Below are 19,522 nucleotides of genomic sequence, written 5' to 3' on the forward strand. Positions count from 1 at the left end.
TGTCTTACCAGCTGACATTTTGCTTATTCCCATACCTGAAGAACATGAGATTGCCTATATGTCCTATCGCCCTAGTCAGTGGTGACAGCTGAGTTCCCAAAGAAAAGTATAAGCCCATTGTCACTCTGCTAGGCTCTTAGCAGGAGCTCTTAGCTTTATTACTGAATACATTACTTATGGCATTTTTTAAAAATTTGTTCATTTATTTTGAGAGACAGAGAGAGCGTGTGAGCAGAGGAGGAACAGAGAGAAAGGGAGAGAGAAAATCCCAAGGAGGCTCTGCGCTGTCAGCACAGAGCCAGACATGGGTCTCAATCTCACAGACCGTAGAGATCATGACCTGAGCTGAAATCAAGAGTCAGATGTTTAACTGACTGAGCCACCCAGGCACCCCTACTCATGGCATTTGCTAAAAAATTGAATCTTTTCTCTCATATAAATGTGTAGTAATGAATTATAACTTGGTATTGAGTTTATTACCTAAACTTGGCATAAATAAGCTTAATAGAGTCATTAGATTTCCCATTTTTTACTTCTAGTTTATTGGTAGTTTGAAACAGCTCACATATTTGGATGTTTCTAAGAATAATATTGAAATGATTGAAGAAGGAATTTCAGCATGTGAAAACCTTCAGGACCTCCTGTTATCAAGCAATTCACTTCAACAACTGCCTGAGACTATTGGTTTGTATTGCTTTCTAATTCATATAATTAGTTTTTACTAATGTGAACTTTCAGAAATTCCCTTTTTGTCATTGCTTGACTCAAAGTTTTCATATATCACATTTCATTTGTGATGAGCTAGTTTTTATTTTTTTTTAGGTTTATTTATTTATTTAGTTTTTTGAAAGAGATAGAGCTCATGTGGGAGGGGCAGGAAGAGAATCCCAAACAAGCTCCATACTATCAGCGCAGAGCTGGATGTGGGGCTCAAAACTCACAAAATATGAGATCATGACCTGAGCCAAAATCAAGAGTCACATGCTCAACCAACTGTGAGCCACCCAGGGACCCTCGTTGTGAGCTAATTTTCTTATACTGCCAGTCACGAATCTTATATGAATTTTTTCTTCATGTGATCACTTACACATTTTACTTCTTAGTTGACATTTACTGCATTTTTCTTTACGGAAATGTCATTTTTATCACTCTAATAAAATTTAAATTCTTTAAAAAGAGGTTAAGTTATCGAAACTTTGTTTAACTTCTAATCATAGCCCTCATCTAGTAACGTTTTTTTAGTCTTCCTTCATTTTAGGCTCACAGATGAAAAAACAAACCAGTTTAGCAAATCCTATGAGAGCCTACATATGTGTAGTTGCTTGTAGTCTGATGATGCTTCAAGGAAATTGAATTAAAGAACCAAAAACGTAAACCTTGCCATCTTCATGATGTTTAAACATAGGAACCAAAAAATATTTATACATATTTATCAGGTTATATAGTTGTTTTGGCTCATGTTACATTTTGCAAATTCTGCTATGATTTATTCGCCACTTTTAATTCCACACTCGATTTTTATTGTTTTAGTATTTAGAGTACATAGAATAGTTTGTTATACGCTTACTATTTCCTTTTTGTTTGTACTCACTTGTGCCATGCCATTGTTTTAAGGAGCAGGGCTACAACTGTGAACAAACAGACAGAAGTCCCTACACTTATGAAGCTTACATTTTAGCGGGAGTAAAATAAATACACACTAATGTTAAAAGGTGATATATAGGTGAAAATTGAAAATATAGGGTAAGGGAGTACAGAGTTATGAGATGAGGAGTGAGGAGATGAGATTAGGTTGATTTCTTTTTTAGATAAGTTGTCTAAGAAAGTTCTACATGATTCCTGTCAAATGTAATATATACTCACATTAACTGTTGATTGACTTGCTTCTAGTTCCAGCTGGAAAATTGAATATTATTTCTTCCCTCAAATAGGTTCATTGAAGAATGTAACAACTCTAAAAATAGATGAAAATCAGTTAATGTATCTGCCAGACTCTATAGGAGGGTAAGATTTTTCTGAATCACTAGAAGACTTGGCTTTCATTCAGCTTTATATATTTATGTTTATATGTATATCATATATATGTTTCATTCAGCCATATATATTTTCAGATAAATGCAAAAGTAGCATCTAAGGGAGATTCCATAAGCATTTAAATAAGTAATTGGTTATAGGTTGGATAGATATAAGCAAAGTTAGACCTATTTTAATAAGTTTAGTGGAGATAGAGTTTTGCTAGATTTGTTAAAGTCAAGTTCAAATGTTTATATATTCTGAAGTTTTGGATTATATGTAGGAAACTTTTAAAAAATAATGTATGTCATTTATTTTAACTAAAGGTTAGTATCAATAGAAGAACTGGATTGTAGCTTCAATGAAGTTGAAGCTTTGCCTTCATCTGTTGGACAGCTTACTAATATAAGAACCTTTGCTGCAGATCATAATTACTTACAACAGTTACCCCCAGAGGTACAATATTTTAAATTTGCCTTGAATTTTTTTTCATATTATTTATTATGGCTATCCAGTGGGTTTTTTTCTGTTTTCTTTCAGAAATAATTATGTAACTAAGTTATTTGATTTCTGAATAATAATTAGCTATACTGTTTTACAGAGATACCAACTTTTCTTTATACATGAAAATTAATAAATAAAAATATGATTCCTTTTATAAATGAGAAAAATGTTGGAAAATTGTATTTTACCTATGTCTATTAAGCAGTAGGCCAGAATTTTGATCCCCAATTTTATGTTTCTCTTTCAGATTGGAAGCTGGAAAAATATAACTGTGCTATTTCTCCATTCCAATAAACTTGAGACACTTCCAGAGGAAATGGGTGATATGCAAAAATTAAAAGTCATCAATTTAAGTGACAATAGGTTTGTAATGCTGTTGGTTTATAGAAGACACTGAATGGATGAAATTAAAGTTTCATTATATGATAGAAAATCAAATGCATGTTTTTCTTTTCAACTTCTTTTTGGTTTTTAAATAGAATTTTCATTTGAAAAAATGACCTAATTTTATCTGTGGTTTTATACTGTGGTTATTTGTTGCAGTCCATTTCGTGTCAACTTCAGCCATATAACTTGCAAGTTTAGTTCTACATCTTTCCTTATAGTCACCTTTTAAAAAATTTTTGTTTTTAATGTTTATTTTTGAGAGAGAGAGACAGAGCGTGAGCAGGGTAGGGGCAGAGAGAGGGAGACACAGAATCCAAAACAGCCCCAGGCTCTGAGCTGTCAGCACAGAGCCTGACTGGGGCTTGAACCCACAAACTGTGAGACCATGACCTGAGCCAAAGTTGGACACTCAACCGACTGAGCCACCTAGGCGCCCCTCTTATCGTCACCTTTTTTATCCCTAAAGTCAGATCTTCACCTTAATACTGCTGCTGAATGGCACAACTTTTAATCTGATCTGCTTCCTGTGCTTTTCTGAGCAGAGATGTGATTAGGCACCTATTCACATAGCTCGGGAAACACAGTCAAGGTGCAGAGTAAATAGATCACTAGAGCTGCTAAATTGGAATAATTTTTAAGTTAAGAACAGATTGTCTGTAATTTTTCTTGAAGTAAAGGTCCTAATAATGATAAAAGAATGGTTGTAGAGGGGTTTTACATTTTGCTTTCATAGTATCTTATGAAGCATTCAAAACAACACTGTGAAATAGTACGATACATACTGTCATTTTATGAGAAGAAAATTAAAACTTGAATTTAAGATGACTCACTTAGCTTGTAAAGTAGAACTTTAATATAAGCCCAGTTTTCTGACTAATTAGCATTTTCAGACTGTTGCATTTTATTTAAGAATAACCACTGCTTGGGGCGCCTGGGTGGTGCAGTCGGTTAAGCGTCCGACTTCAGCCAGGTCACGATCTCGCGGTCCGGGAGTTCGAGCCCCGCGTCGGGCTCTGGGCTGATGGCTCGGAGCCTGGAGCCTGTTTCTGATTCTGTGTCTCCTTCTCTCTCTGCCCCTCCCCCGTTCATGCTCTGTCTCTCTCTGTCCCAAAAATAAATAAACGTTGAAAAAAAAAAAAAATTTAAAAAAAAAAAAAAAGAATAACCACTGCTTTTTAAAAAAAAAAAAAAACAGGGGCGCCTGGGTGGCTCAGTCGGTTAAGCGTCCGATTCGGCTCAGGTCATGATCTCACAGTCCGTGAGTTCGAGCCCGGCGTCGGGCTCTGTGCTGCCAGCTCAGAGCCTGGAGCCTGCTTCAGATTCTGTGTCTCCCTCTCTCTCTGACCCTCCCCCGTTCATGCTCTGTCTCTCTCTGTCTCAAAAAATAAATAAACATTAAAAAAAAAAGTAAAAAAAATAAAAATCATTCCTGATTTCTGCCTATACTTTGTACCCCAAAGCTAGAGCTATAGGTTCCAGCAAATTGCCTTGAAAGATAGGCATAGCAGAGCAGATAGGCATAATAAGATAGAAGGTTTAAATAGATATTCTGTTTTAAATAGGGTGCTATTTTAATTTGGCATTTTAATGAGTTCTTCATATTACTTTGTTTTTTACTCATTACAGTGTTTAAATAGTCTTTGGGATATGAAAGTTTTGGCTCATAATGAAACCCAGAACAGTGCTTTTTTTTTTTTTTATTAACAAACTATCACTAAGGCTTCATATAATAATTTGTTCTTTTAAATATAAATAAAATATCCAGAGCAATTTTATGAGACATTGCCTAATGTGTTCTTGTCTTTACATTAAAGTAGGGATAGTTAACATTTTTTCTTAGCAGATAATTTTTTTGAGATTATTAAATTATTCATTTTTCCCCTAGCTGAATTGATTGAAGAATTATATTTTTAAATGAATTCTTATAAAATAATATTTTGTCTTATAACTTATGTCAAAGACCTATATTGGCTTCTCTACTAAATTACATATTTTTCTGTTTTCATATTCAATAATATAAAATTGTTTAGAAGACCATTAGATTTTGCTCTTATATTTTAACATTTCTTATTTTACTTTTGTTTGTATTTTTTGTATTCACAGATTAAAGAATTTGCCCTTTAGCTTTACAAAACTTCAGCAGTTGACTGCTATGTGGCTCTCAGATAATCAGGTAGGCATTCTGAGTTTGTATGTTACTGCAATTCCAATTGTGTTATATGATTATGCATAATAATTAATGTAGGCTCATTTAAGAGCAGTTATACTCTGGTACACATTTTAAAATGTATGTAAGGAAAAATGAAAATATTTAGATACAGATAATTTATGTGCAATTTGTGTAGATTGAAAACAGTAAATCCTGTTGGACTGTCTAATTTCTCCTGAATCTGTAAAAAGATAAATTAAGAAATCAGATTCAATACTGTCTCACTTTTTGAAGGTTTTATAGTGATCCTCTTGAGTATACGTGTAGAGATTTGATAATGAAGTTTCACACACCTTAAAGAAGTGTTTCTAAGGAATTAAAAGTTATTTCCTGGACTTGGATAGATAAACATTTTTTGAAGGCTTACAATAGTCCATGAACTGCTCTGGAAACTTGAGATACATTGATGAAGCAAATAGAATATTCTTATATTCTCATTGAGCTTACATTTTCAAGGGAGATAGAAACAAGTAATTATGTAATAGTATGTCAGAGCCACAAAGAAAAACAGAACCTGAGACGTTAGAAAAGTAGCAGGGCAAGAGTAAACATCCTATTTTAAATAGGATGATTTAGGAAGTGTCTCTCTCTGAGGAAGAGGACCAGTAGAGCAGACAGGCACATGAAATTAGGAGTGAACCATACATAGACTGGGACAGTGAGTTGGTAGAAGAGGTGCATTTAAATAATTTTAAGAGTGCAACTCTTAATATTCGAATGAGCTTGGTGTAACTGAGGAATAGATAAAGCACTCAGGGCTGGAATAAAGTGAGTAAGGAAGAGAATTGAGTAAGATTAGATCAGATAGGAAAACTGGCACTATAGATCACATATGACCTTGTAGGCCATGCTAATGAATTGGGGTTTTACTCTGACTTAGATAGAAATCTGCTGAAGTATTTCATGCTAGGGAATGGCAAGATGTGATGTACATTTTTAAAAGATTATTTTGACACTTATGTGAGAAACAGTCTGTGGGTGCTTAGGGTGAGAGTGGAATATCCTATATTGCAAGGAGAAAATTCAATAAAGAGGCTTTTGTAGTAGTTTAGAAGGAGGTATTGCTGGGCTTCAACTATTGAGTGGAGACGATGAAAAGGAATGTAGGAACATCAGGCCAGTAGTTGACTGTCAAGTATACTGGCTGGAGATAAAATATGGGAGTCAACATTGTACAAAAGGAGGATTTAACACCATGGAAGTGCATGAAATTACTAGGGAGAGAGGATGGAGAAGAAAAGGTCAAAGATTGAGCTCAGGAATGAGAGGGGCCCCAAAAGGAGAATAAGAAGAACCAGCCAGTCAGGAGGGTGTGTTATCTAGAGAGCCATCTGAAGGAAGATCAACTGCAACAGATTGTTGCTGGTGGGTCCCGTAGATGAGGACTTGTAATTGACCACGAGGTTTGTCAAGTCAGAAGTAGTTACTGACCGTGAGAAGAGTACATAGTTTTAGCAGAATAGTGGGGATGAAATACTAATTTAAGTGTATATAATGCATGGGAGGCAGGAAGGTCATGACTGTGGATTTACCCTAGTACTGTGGCTCAGTTCCCATTTGGACAGTTGATGGATGTATCTCTCTGTATTTGCCTTGGTTTTAGAATTAAATGTGAGCATTTTATCCTTGCAAATAGTAGCTATAATTCACCTGTGAAAAACATTGGAAAAATGTATTTTGAGTTTAATTTGAAATGTCTTAGGATTCGCAGTGTAGATTGTTAGAAACGTTGTACTTTAAATGATAAGAAATCTCCTGTATAATGTCACCAAAATAATAGATTGTAGGTCCTAAACAAAATAAGGGTTAACTTACTATCTGTAAGTATGAGGAAATCTTTTTTCCTTATCTATTCTCAGCTATGTCTTACTGTTTTGTTTTGTTTTGTTTTGTTTTGTTTTGTTTTAGCAAGGCAGAGTACCCTTTTAATAAATTAATGCTTAGCATTTGACTTTGAGCAATACCTTATAATAATCTATCTGTATATTTTCCCAAGGTTTAGATACATGAGTCTCATAAGATATTCTTAAGTTCCATAGTTGAATTTGCTCAGGAGACTGTGTTATATCCTTCTTTTGGATTCTATTAACAACTCTTACATGTTACTAGAGTAAAGAAACCCACTTGGCTATATTTCAAGATTCTGCAAACTTCTTAACCAAGACCTCTTTTCTTACCTCTCATTACTGAACTAAAAGCCTTAAATTGTCAATCCATGCTTCAGAATCAGATTGTAGTATTTACTTGTTCTACAAGTTAGGGTAGGAAATACTAAAATGATGATACCTTTGCTTCTGTTACAGCTTAAACACAGTGATTACTTCATCATCATTAAATGTGTCAGTTCATGTATATGTAAAACTCCTATTTCTAATCCCTCTTAATTGAGTATTTAATGTGAAATGTTACGAAATTTTGCATCTGGATTCACAGAACATTGCTGGGCTCTGGCTTATCCCAGTTAGTTATTATAGTATAAATGAGACATGGCTCCTGGTCTTGAGGACTTTTGAGACTTTTTTAGTATAATAGCGCTATTTTAGGTAATGAATACCAGCAAGGTATGTTAGACAACTCATTTTAGTGAAATTATCTGGTATCTAAGACAGTTTTTCATATTTACAATGTTCTCTCATTATCTTCTCCTTGTTCCCCATCTGTTAATTACTTATAAAAAATAAAAATTGTAGTGATGAGGGGTTTTGTGTTTTTCTCAAAGTTTGACAGAATAGTAAAGTAATAAATCATGAAGCATCCTGTGTAAGCCATATTACCTCCCTTACAATATGAAGTAGTCATTTTGCTGTGGACGTACAAATTATAGGGGAGAAGGTATGTAAAAGTAGTCTGATTATGAATTATCAGAATAAATTGCTCTTGAATATTTCACTGACCATGTAGCACCTGCAGAACGTGGAATAACATGGTTTTTCATGAGTCTTTGAAGTCTTAAACAGAACAGTTGGTTTGTTTCCTCGTTCATTTTGTCATTTTCATTCAAGAACTGTTTATTGAACACTGTTTTGTGCCAGGCAGACTAAGCTGGGATACATAAGGCTGTTAAGAAGGTCATTGTAATACAATGTGATAAAAGACTTGGTAGGACTGGGCTTCAGGTTCAAAAAAGAGTTTAACTTGGGGGTGTAAAGGCAGGTTTTCCAGAGGAGGAGATTCCTGCAATGACTAATTCTCAAAATAATCATAGGATTTAAACAAAGAAAGGGGAAGAATATTCTGGTTAGAAGGAATATTATAAACCTGAGCACTTTTTGATGAAGAAGTCTAGTGTACTAGGTAACTGTACAAGTGGTTCATTGTGACTAGAACATAACCTTTGAGATGGAAGAGTAGCAAATGAGGCCAAAGAGATAAACAGGTCATGGAAGATCTTATATTTCAAAAAGAACTTGCGTTGTATTTCAAGAATGGTAAATAGATGTTTTTTTAAATCTTGCATGTTAACACTGATAAATTATGAGTGACTTCTGAAAGATTGTTTTAAGGATTTGGAAGTCTTATTCAGGCTCTGTGGAAAATTGCCGTGATTAGGGTGTCTCTGTAATTTATTGTCCATGTTATCGAAAAGGGGCTTTACAATAATTGTGTCAAAACTGCATGTGTAAAATGTGAATGTCCCAGGCAAACTGGGTGTTTGGTCATCATAGTCCTAATCAATTATTCATATATGCCGTCAGTTTAAGAGGAAGAAGTGATCCTGTGATACATGTCAACCCTACTGTAGTTGATGGTGAACCATTATAACATATGAACAAGCAAGTAGTAAGATCAGATTGATATTTTGGAATGTTTTTTGGGCTGCGTTGTGAAAGGTGGATTTAACTAGGAATGGTGGTGACAAGTGTGAAGGCAGGAGAGACTGGTTGGAGGGCGTTTCTATTGCCATACTCAAGGCAATAGAAAATGTTGGCTTGAAGTAAGATAATGACAGTAGGGCCAAAGAAGAGCTGGTATATTTAGGGCATAACTTAAAAGGTCACATCAATGGAGTATGTGAAAAATGCATGTGTGTGAGAAGAAAGGCAGTAAAAGCAAAGATGAGCTTCAGAGATGTGGCTGAAGTGACAAGATGGAAATCGATAAAATTACCAAGATGAGGAACTGTGACAGAAAGAAAAATGTTTATGGGAGGATATTAAGTTCCAGTCAGGCATGTTTATTTTTTGGATAGGCATGTTGAGGACAGTTCTAGTGGCCATGATTCTCTGCCCCCCTTCTTCCCCCTGCCGCCTCGACTGTTTTAGACTGTCGTTTCTCTGCTGTTGGTTTCCCCATTCTTTTAATTTCTAACCTCCTGGGATTTCTCAGAATTGCTCCTGAAGGCATGATTTCCTTTTTCCCAGGATCATTATAGATTTTGTTTGTTTCTTTAAAAAAATTTTTTAGGGGCGCCTGGGTGGTTCTGTCGGTTAAGCATATGACTTTGGCTCAGGTCATGATCTCACGGTTTGTGAGTTTGAGCCCCGCATCGGGCTCTGTGCTGACAGCTCAGAGCCTGGAGCCTGCTTCAGATTCTGTGTCTCCCTCTCTGTCTGTCCACTCCCCTGGCTCACACTCTGTCTCTCTCTTCCTCAAAAATAAAATAAACATTTAAAAAAACAATAAATATTTTTAATGTTTATTTTATTTTTGAGAGTGAGATAGACCATAAGTGCAGGACTTTTTTTATCCACATAGAATAAATTCTATGAATTTATTTATTTAAATGTTCAGGATGGATGAATCCCAAGCAGTACTAACATTTAAGTGGCAGATGGATTAATAAGCTTAGAGTGGCCATAGAGGTAGAAGAAAAACTATATGATAGTGGATTCAAGTTAAGGATGAAGCAGATAGCTTAAGGGAAGAAGCTGTAAGGGGATAAATGCTATTGAGGTGTCAATTCAAATGAAGTCTGGAAAATATGCAAGTTGGGTATAACATGCCAACTTATTTTGACTATAGCTAATGTAATTTTAGAGGTGTACATCAAAAACCTGATTGACACAATTTAAAGAATAAGTAAATGAGAAAATTGCACCATACAATAGTTGATTAAGCTTTTAATAAGGTTGGATAAGAAAGGAGAGGGGTGGAACATAAAGAAATTGGTAGCTAGAGGCACATAAGAAGGAATTCTTTAAACATTTTTATAGGTTGTTGCGAGGAGACTGTGGAGAATTAGATTAAGGATATGAGAAGAAGTTGGATAACTGGTGTGTAACCGACAGAATTTAAAACTGTGGCAGGGATTCTTGTCCTTTTGAAAGCAGCTTGGTCTGAAGTTTGTGAGAGGCAGAGCTAATGTATATGTTGAAATTCTTAGAATGTAGCAGGTTCCGAGCAGATTTTACATCCTATTTTTGTTCTTTAAAAAAAAATCTTTGAGAAAATAGTATCTTCAGAATATAATTTAGGAAACATAGAAGGATTTTTAGGCACCATTGAGAATCCCTGTTGAAGTTGGTTACCACAGATCTGTAGTTACATTAATTTGCTCATTGGGTAATATAGAGAAAGCACACGGTTGGAACGATTCTGGGTTGCAGCTTTGCCAAGGCAGGTGTAAAGAGAAAGACAATGCAACAAGGTGGTCCTCGTAATTGGCACAAAAGTATTTATAATGAGGTCTGGTGAGGTACAAAAAGAAAGCAAATAAAAGAAAGTTGAAAGTTCAAGGGAGTGTCAATTTTGGTGAGCTTGACTAGCAAATATTGTGGAAACAGTGGAGAGAGAGCAGACGTGGTGTCTCTGTTACCATCCTCTACTGCTTGTCCTTGTGCTTGACCGCTCCTCTGTTTCCTTTTCAGGAATTTTTCTTCTGCCAGTCTTAGATATTGGTGCCCCATATGGTACTCAAGGCTCATCTTGAGTTTCTTTCCATATACTTAACTCTAGGAAAGATGCAATTACTATCTATATGCCGTTATTCCTAACAGTATCCTCAGCTCTCAGTTCTCTTTCCTTTACTGTACACTCATTTTCTGCTTAACATTGCCACCCAGATGTCTCAAATTCAACCAGTCTAAAAGTGAACGTGCTATCCTCTGCTCCCAATCTTTTTCTTTTCTCTGGGTTCCCTAGATTAGTAAAAAGTACTTGCTAGAGACAGACTTGGGAGTATAACTCTTAACTACTGTTAATCACCGAAGTCTATTTAGTCTTAACTCTTATATATCTCAGGTGTTTTTCTGCTTTGCTTTATCCCTGCTTTCACTTCCCTTAAATATAATCATCTTAAATATAGTGTATCATCTCCAGTACAGTAGGCACCAGTGTCATATGTCTGGTCCAAATTGAGATGTGCTCTAAGTGTAAAATATATTCCAGATTTTGTATATTTCATATAAACAAAGAAAATAAAATATCACATTAACAATTTTTGATCATATAACAGAATTCTATTTTGAACATAGAAGATATGTTAAATTTAATGTATTATCAAAATTTAACTTATTTTTGCTTTTTAGAAACATGTGGCTGCTAAAAATTTGTAAATTATCTATGGTTCTCATCTTCACCTTACTCTTGTTGACTTGGACTACTGAGATATGAAATAGATCTCTGCCTCCAGTGTTGCCACCACCTCCAATCTCAAACCACCCTAATTTCATTCTGAACCACACTGCAACTCAAGTGATCCTATTATCTGATTCCAGCACTAACCAGGAGATCAGTGGATATTAGGAAAGGATGTAGAATGGCAGAGGCAGAGTTCAGAATGGTAGAGGCAGAATTTAATGTCCCTCAAAAGAACAGGTATTTATACTTGAAGAGAGAAGAGTGATGATCTCACAGCATTTGTAAGCTCTAAATTTACCTATCTCCTGACGTAGGGTTTATGATCTTTGAGAGAATAACCCTATTTTTGAGAAGAGTACAGGGAAGTACTGTCCTAGGGAAGAAGTATATCTGCCATATCTGTTATCTGAGGAGGTCAAGGAAAGTTTTCAGTGAAGATGTTTGAGATGCAGGGCAGTTTGTTTATTGTGGAACAAGTTGAGGGCCATGGAGGAAATGTTTGAATGGGAGTAAGATCACAGGATACATTAGCTAGCTGCAAGGTTTTCACAAGAGTCAGTCTAAAGAATTAATTGATAGGTTGGCACGTGAGGGAGAGATTGGGTAGTTTCCTGCCTGTCTGGAGTCAGTCAGGGCATGGATTGATAGGATTTTGGGTTAATAGACTGGCCAAAGTTATTAGTTATATTAAGAATAAGTTGAGGGGCGCCTGGATGGCGCAGTCGGTTAAGCGTCCGACTTCAGCCAGGTCACGATCTCGCGGTCCGTGAGTTCGAGCCCCGCGTCGGGCTCTGGGCTGATGGCTCAGCCTGGAGCCTGTTTCCGATTCTGTGTCTCCCTCTCTCTCTGCCCCTCCCCCGTTCATGCTCTGTCTCTCTCTGTCCCAAAAATAAATAAACGTTGGAAAAAAAAATTAAAAAAAAAAAAAAAAAAAGAATAAGTTGAAAACACTTCATAACCAATTAGGAGAGAAGTTTTAAAAAATGTCCAAAAAAAAGTTTTATAGTTCCACCATTAAGTAAGTAAATTTGTGGTATCATTAATGGAGATAGGAGACATGGGAGAAGAGAGAACCAGGTTACAACTTAATGTTTGTTATAAGTACTATTTTTTTCAGCTAGAATTAACTGTGGGTAACTATACTAAACCTTCTAAACCATTTCTATAAAAGCCTCTTCCCAAAGGGGGAAAGATAATGTAAAGGAGGCACAATAACATAAAATCCAAAAGCTTGTTTTATAGCTTTATTAAATCACTGTGATAAGTAATTACTGGACTGTGGATACACTTAGTATATGAGATCTTTTTAAATTGTATTGACAATCAGGGATAATTGCAATTCAGTGTGAGTTTTGTTCTATACTAAAACTAAATGATATTTTGTAGATTTTTATAAGGTTTCAAATCATTGCTTAAAGTGTTACTATGTATATATAAGCTTGTTTTTGTAATCTACACATTGATACTTTATAGAAAAGCATGGTGAGTACTTATTCAGAGGAATTGCTGGATATGTATTTGCTTTAGGATTATTAAAAGGTAAACATTTATTATTTTCTTTCCCTAGTCCAAACCCCTGATACCTCTTCAAAAAGAGACTGATTCAGAGACCCAGAAAATGGTGCTTACTAACTACATGTTCCCTCAGCAGCCAAGGACTGAGGATGGTAGGAGTTTAAAAATCTCTTTTCTTTTGGGGCACCTGGGTGGCTCAGTCTACTGAACGCCTGACTGTTGATTTCGGCTCAGGTCATGATCCCGGGGTTGTGGGGTTGAGCCCCAGGTTGGGCTTTGTGCTGAGGCTGGAGCCTGCTTGGGGGGGGTCTCGGTGTCTCTCTCTCTCTCTCTCTCTCTCTCTCTCTCTGTCCCTCCCCCCTCCCCCTCCTTCCCCCCCCCTCCTTCCCCCCCCGCCCCCTCAGCCCTCTCCCTCTGCTTCTCTCCCTAGCTCACGTAGTCTCTCTGAAAATGAGAAAATAAGTATGTCAGGGCTATAGGTAGTTGAATTTGGAGGTACATGTAGACCATATGCTTCCTTAAATGATTTCTTGAAATTAAACAGTCAACTTCATTTGTTACAGATCTCTCTATTCTTTGCTAAATGTCAGGAATGCATGTGAAATGTAGTTAGGACTGTTGAACCAGGAACTGTTTCATTCACTTGTTTTGTTGTAGACTAAATACTATCTTTGGATCTACATACCAGATAAGGATAATATGTAGAATTCTGCATAAAGTGTTGTTTCTAAGTTCTTAGGTTTTTCCTAGAAAGGGGAACATACCCTTTTCTATTGACCATACATGTTTTGCAACAGTTTTGGTATGAAAGCCTTTTAGACTAAGGAGCAGATTGGTTCCAATACATGTTGTTTTGGGGTGGTGGTAGAGTTCAGAGCTGATGGCCAAGAAAGAATTCTTACAGACATCTTTGGTGCAAAAAGGTGATTTTATTAAAGCATGGAGACAGGACCCATGGACAGAAAAGCTGCACTGGGGTTGTGGGGAGTGACTGATTATATACCCTCAGGTTGGTGGGGGTTAGGGACAGGGGCAGTCTCTAAGGAATTGTGGAAACAAGGTTTGAGGACCTCTAGGGGCTAGGTGTTAGGAAAACGTCATTTACATTTAGTAAAACCTTAGTCATGAGACCCTTTAAATGTATATCAGGGACCATATGCTTGGAGTATTATTGCCAACATATACTTGGGGACTGAAGATAAAGGAGGTTTGCAAAGGAATTTTTAAGTGTTTAAGGAGACTCACAGGATCTCAGGGGTCAGGATAATGTTAGGCCAGGATTCCCTTTTGCCCCTAGCAAAGTGTCGTCATTGAGGCAGCTGAGCTCGTAGATGAAGGTCAGTCTGCCTGTTTCATGGACTTGTCAGTGGGCTGTAGGTATTAAGGGAATTTAATTTTTCGTTTGCCTTAGTTTTCCCACATCACCATGGCAAGCACTAAACTCCTTTCCTTTGTTCTTGAGCACCTAGGAGTGTCTAAGAAATATCACCCATACACCTGGGGATGGGGAGGGGTGCTAGCTTTGGCACCCCTTTGTAAAGCAAACTTGTACAAAGCAAACTTTGCACTCAGTTTGCCTTCTGGTCCCTCATCATGTGTGTAAAGTATATATTATGTTACACTTACTAATATAATTTTTATGGGGCACCTGGGTGGCTCAGTCAGTTAAGTGTCCAACTTTGGCTCAGGTCATGATCTCACGGTTCATGGGTTTGAGCCCCGCACCAGGCTCTGTGCTGACAGCTCAGAGCCTGGACCCTGCTTTGGTTTCTGTGTCTCCCTCTCACTCTGCTCCTCCCTCACGCTCTGTCTCTCTCTGTCTCAAAAATAAATAAACATTAAAAAAAATTTTTTTAAAGAATATTTTTATATGTATATTTTTCTGACAGCAGTGAAAGTATTTATGGCTCAAAGTTATTTAGAAATTAACTCTTAATACATAAAAACACTGAAGAAAAAAATCTAAATTGATCATTAATTTTAATTTATAAATATACCAGAGGCAAGTTAAATAAATTCTGGAGCTTCAGTTTCCTTACCTTGAAATAATGATAATAGTATCAGTTTTGCAGGGTTTTTGTACAGATGAGAAGCACTGAATATAAAGTGCTTAGTTAGCACTATGGCAGAATCACGTTGGTTATTATTATTCTTACATTGTTTTGGCAGGTTTAGCAAACAGTTATGAAATACTTAAATAGATTAAAAAGTAAAATCATTCAATTTCCATTATTAGTGATAAATAATTGGAGAACTCATTTATCTATGTTCATTATTTCTTGTTCTTTGCAGGAAGGAATAAAAGACTTGCTTTGATAAGTTATTTCATGGGAATGTTAAATGAGGTTTATTTGGGTAAAGCAAAACTATTTAGCTTTTGAATTGAATTAAAAGTTAAGACTTGTGAGATGTTAGATGTGAATAGTTTACTTCATTGGGAATCTATAATGCTTAGAGAATAGGTTTGTAAGCACAAGCTCTCTTCCATATATTTAAATCAACCCCTAATTTCCATATTTAGCAATATAATTTGGAAACATGTATCCATAATAAAATAATAGCATATTTAATTTTAGGCATTCGATGTTGAAGTATTATTTTATGCAAGTACTCTATATGTACATTAGAAGTTAATGAGTTCAGGGGCACCTGGATGTCTCAGTCGGTTCAAGTGTCTGATTTCAGCTCTGGTCATGATCTCATGGTTCATGGGTTTGAGCCCACATTGGGCTCTGTGGCTGACAGCTCAGAGCTTGGAGCCTGCTTCAGATTCTGTGTCCCCCTCTCTCTCTGCCCCTCCCCCACTCATGCTCTGTCTTTCTCAAAAATAAATAAATGTTTAAAAAAAATTCTTTTTTTTTTTTTTTTAAAGAAGTTCAAGGACACCTGGCTGGCTTAGTCAGTAGAGCATGCAACTCTTGATCTCAGGGTTGTGAATTTAGGCTCCACATTGGGCATAGAGATTACCAAAAAAAAGTAAAAAAAAAAAAAAAAAAAAAGAAAGAAAGAAAGTAAAAAATTCAAAATAGATATACCACTAACTCTGGCTTATGCCCGATTTTGCATTGTGGGGAATTATAGTGAATGTTTGGATACATCAGTAGGTGTTTTTTTCTTCGTTTGCCATAGTCACTGGAATTCATGTCTCAATTTCCAATTTTATCTCTGAAGTTGATTTCTGGATATTAGAAATTAGTAAGAGTGAGTATCGCTATAAATAGTATTACTGCCAGCCAGACGTAATATATTCTAATAGTTGTTCTTTTATGTGGGAAGATAGAATGTTAATACTTAAAATATTTGTGAGGAAAAGGAAGAATAAATTCTTAGTGTAAGAAGAGACGTTAATGTCCTTCCTGTTGATGGGGCAGCAAATTATTTAAGTAAAGGACAATTTAATAAATATAGGTTTCATAGACCATAGGTTTCTGTGATAGCTGCTTGATGCTGCCTGTTTAGTGCAAAAAACAGTCACAGACAATATGTAAACAAATGAGCATAGGTGTGTTCTAATAAGATTTTATTTATGGACAGAGAAATTTAGATTTCATGTAATTTTCATGTATTATGAAAAATTTTTTTATGTTTTGGGTTTTTTTCCCCCCAGTATTTAAAAATTTTAAAACTATTGTTAGGTTGTAGACTATACAAAAACAGGAAGTGGGCCAGATTTAATAGCTTTCTGTCCCTGGGGGCACCTGGGTGGCTCAGTCGATTAGGCGACTTCAGCTCAGGTCATGATCTCATGGTCCGTGAGTTTAAGCCCCGCATCGGGCTCTGTGCTGTCAATTCAGAGCCTGGAGCTTGCTTCAGATTCTGTCTCCCTCTCTCTCTGCCCCTCCCCCACTCACTCTCTGTCTCTATCAAAAAATGAATAAACGGTTAAAAAAAAAAAAAGCTAAATAGCTTTCTGTCCCTGTTTTAAACGATAGGAACAACACATTGGGAAAATTTGTTTTTATTCTCATTTGCTACTTTTACTTTAGAAAAATAATAAAAACTGGTAATTATTAAAAATCAAATACAGATATTATTCTGAAGGAAGATTCTCAGCAAAATTATTTTTTCCTTTGTGAAGAAACCAAGTCTGTAAAGGACATATTTAATCTTTGATATTATTATATTCATGTGGTATTAGTGCTTTCCCTCTTTGCTTTTGTCACTGCCATATAGAAACCTGAGAATGTTTTATTTTGCTTTCATTTTAACACACACTCAAATAACCAAACATGATTCCAACAATGAATAAAACTACTCAACAGCTTATATCTTTTTATTTGAATAATGAACTAAAGTATTAAATACATAATGTGAGATATTGTTGAAGACCCCCTTCCAGGGAACAACCAGATAAATATCTTTTGTCATAACACTTTTTGTTCCAGTCAGAGTGATTGACACACTGTGGCCCATGGGCCATGTCTGGCCTGCTACCTGTTTTTGTGTGGCCCACAAGGTAAGAATAGTTTTTACAGGTGACTCTTTGCATCAGTTTGATGATAGCCAGCACCAGTTAAGCAAAATGTTACTCCTAACAGCGAGACCTTCAGTCTTCTCATTGGTAGAACTATAATACAATAATGGTACTCAGTTATTAGTACATATATCTTAAATTTGTCAGAAATCTTGTGGAAATTTGATTTCTGTCCTAAGCACCTACCATAGTGTCTTCACATTGGTCTCTGGGCTCACAAAGCTAACCATATTTATTATCTGACCACTTAACAGAAGTTTGGTGACTGCTGCTTAGAACTGTTCTAATCATGGGTGTACTCGTGCTTTGATTTCTCTTATTGTCTTCTGTTTTCATGATTCAGATTTACCTAGCCTTCTATCATTTCTGTCATTTCAATTTATCCTCTTACTGTTTCTTTTTAAAAGAGGTCATAGTTCAGTTAAGAAATTTATTTCTGATACAAAGAGTAGAAGTAGCAAAATAAAATCTTGCCACTTTGAATTTTTGATTTGAGAGATGTGTTTTAGAATGGAAGAGTCTTAAAAGGATAGGTCTGAAATACACTTAGAATGTTTAAGTCCTCGTAGAGTTTACGTGTTTCTTAAAGTATTTCCATATAGCACTGTAACATACTGCACTTACAATACCAAGTCAGAAACTACATTGACATGGCCAACTGGTTGGATTTCTTTTCAAATGCAGTAAAAGCTTTTTCCTTTATGACTTTGCCTCAAAGAAATAAACAAGTCAGAAAACACAGTGTTCTTGACTTGGAGTTTTATATACTTTGAGAGGAATAGATGCTTTGTTGACATTTAATTCAATTTTTTTTTTTTGATGTTTATTTATTTTTGAGAGAGACAGAGATAGAATGTGAGTGGGTTAGGGGCAGAGAGAGAGGGAGAAACAGAATCCCAGGCAAGCTCCAGGCTCTGAAATGTCAGCACAGAGCCCCAAGCGGGACTCCAACTCACGAGCTGTGAGATCATGACCTGAGCTGAAGTCGGACGCTCAACCGACTGAGCCACCCAGGTGCCCCAAATTCATTCAATTTTTATTGAACACCTGTGTTAGATCTAAGCAGTGTGTTAAATCTGAATATTTAAAAAGAAAAATCTATGCTTTCAAGAAGCTCGTGTTCTGGGGCACCTGGCTGGCTCAGTTGGTAGAGCACACAACTCTTGATCTCAGGGTTGTGAGTTCAAGCTCCGTAATGGGTGCACAGATTACTTAAAAATAAAATCTTAAAAAAAAAAAAAAGAAGCTCATGTTGTAGAGGGGGATAATGATGGGTGAATTTGAAAGAGAAGGCCTGGTATTTTGCGCCTACTTAGAAGAATCATTGTTGAATGGGAAGTATGCATCCATATAAGAGTTTGTAGCTGGGGGAAGCAGGTTGTTGCAGGTGTGGGGGCATTTATCAGTTTGAGGCTTTTGATTGCTTTTCTTTACTCACTGATCTCAAAGAAAAAATTGCCTCTAGAGGTTGAGGGAAGGACCTTTGAGGTAGTGGGAGAAAAGACCAACTAGAAATAAATAGGATTCCTGGGCGGCGCTGAAGATGGAGCAAAGATGAGGGGATACCATAAGTATGTAATGGTTCTAAACAACAAGGTGATGTCACTCTTCTCCGGTAGAAGTCAGCAGTCCAAAACAAAGAAGGTGATTGAAGTAACACATTATGGGTTTTGTTGAATAGGTATTACCTAAGGAAAAGGGGCAAGAAATGTGAGAGTGGTTAAAATAATATATCATGAAATCTAAGCTGGATAGAAAAGAAAGTAAAACCTAGAGTGATTTTACAGGGAGAGTAAGAAATGAGAATAAGGAACTCAAAGTTTATGAACAATAATAGGGAAGTGAATGATTTGAAAGGACAAGTGTGTAGTGGTCAAGGAGGAGGAAGAGTTACCGAAGCC

At 36.2% G+C, this 19,522-nt stretch overlaps 1 protein-coding gene across 9 annotated transcripts in view; it reads left to right on the plus strand.

Annotated features, from left to right (window-relative positions):
* ERBIN (erbb2 interacting protein) overlaps positions 1 to 19,522 on the plus strand; it is a 130,858-nt gene that overhangs the window by 78,406 nt on the left and 32,930 nt on the right. For all 9 annotated transcript variants that reach the window (XM_047087295.1, XM_047087324.1, XM_047087344.1 and 6 more), the window contains exons 10-15: positions 540 to 684; positions 1,932 to 2,004; positions 2,340 to 2,469; positions 2,765 to 2,880; positions 5,008 to 5,077; positions 13,200 to 13,299. In XM_047087295.1, coding sequence (XP_046943251.1) covers positions 540 to 684; positions 1,932 to 2,004; positions 2,340 to 2,469; positions 2,765 to 2,880; positions 5,008 to 5,077; positions 13,200 to 13,299 — 634 coding nt within the window. The remainder of the gene's footprint in view (positions 1 to 539; positions 685 to 1,931; positions 2,005 to 2,339; positions 2,470 to 2,764; positions 2,881 to 5,007; positions 5,078 to 13,199; positions 13,300 to 19,522) is intronic.

The sequence above is a fragment of the Lynx rufus genome, unplaced genomic scaffold (genome assembly GCF_022079265.1).
Source record: "Lynx rufus isolate CCGP_SWC_20201006 ecotype Redwood Valley unplaced genomic scaffold, mLynRuf1.p SCAF_1, whole genome shotgun sequence".
Classification (NCBI taxonomy): domain Eukaryota; kingdom Metazoa; phylum Chordata; class Mammalia; order Carnivora; family Felidae; genus Lynx; species Lynx rufus.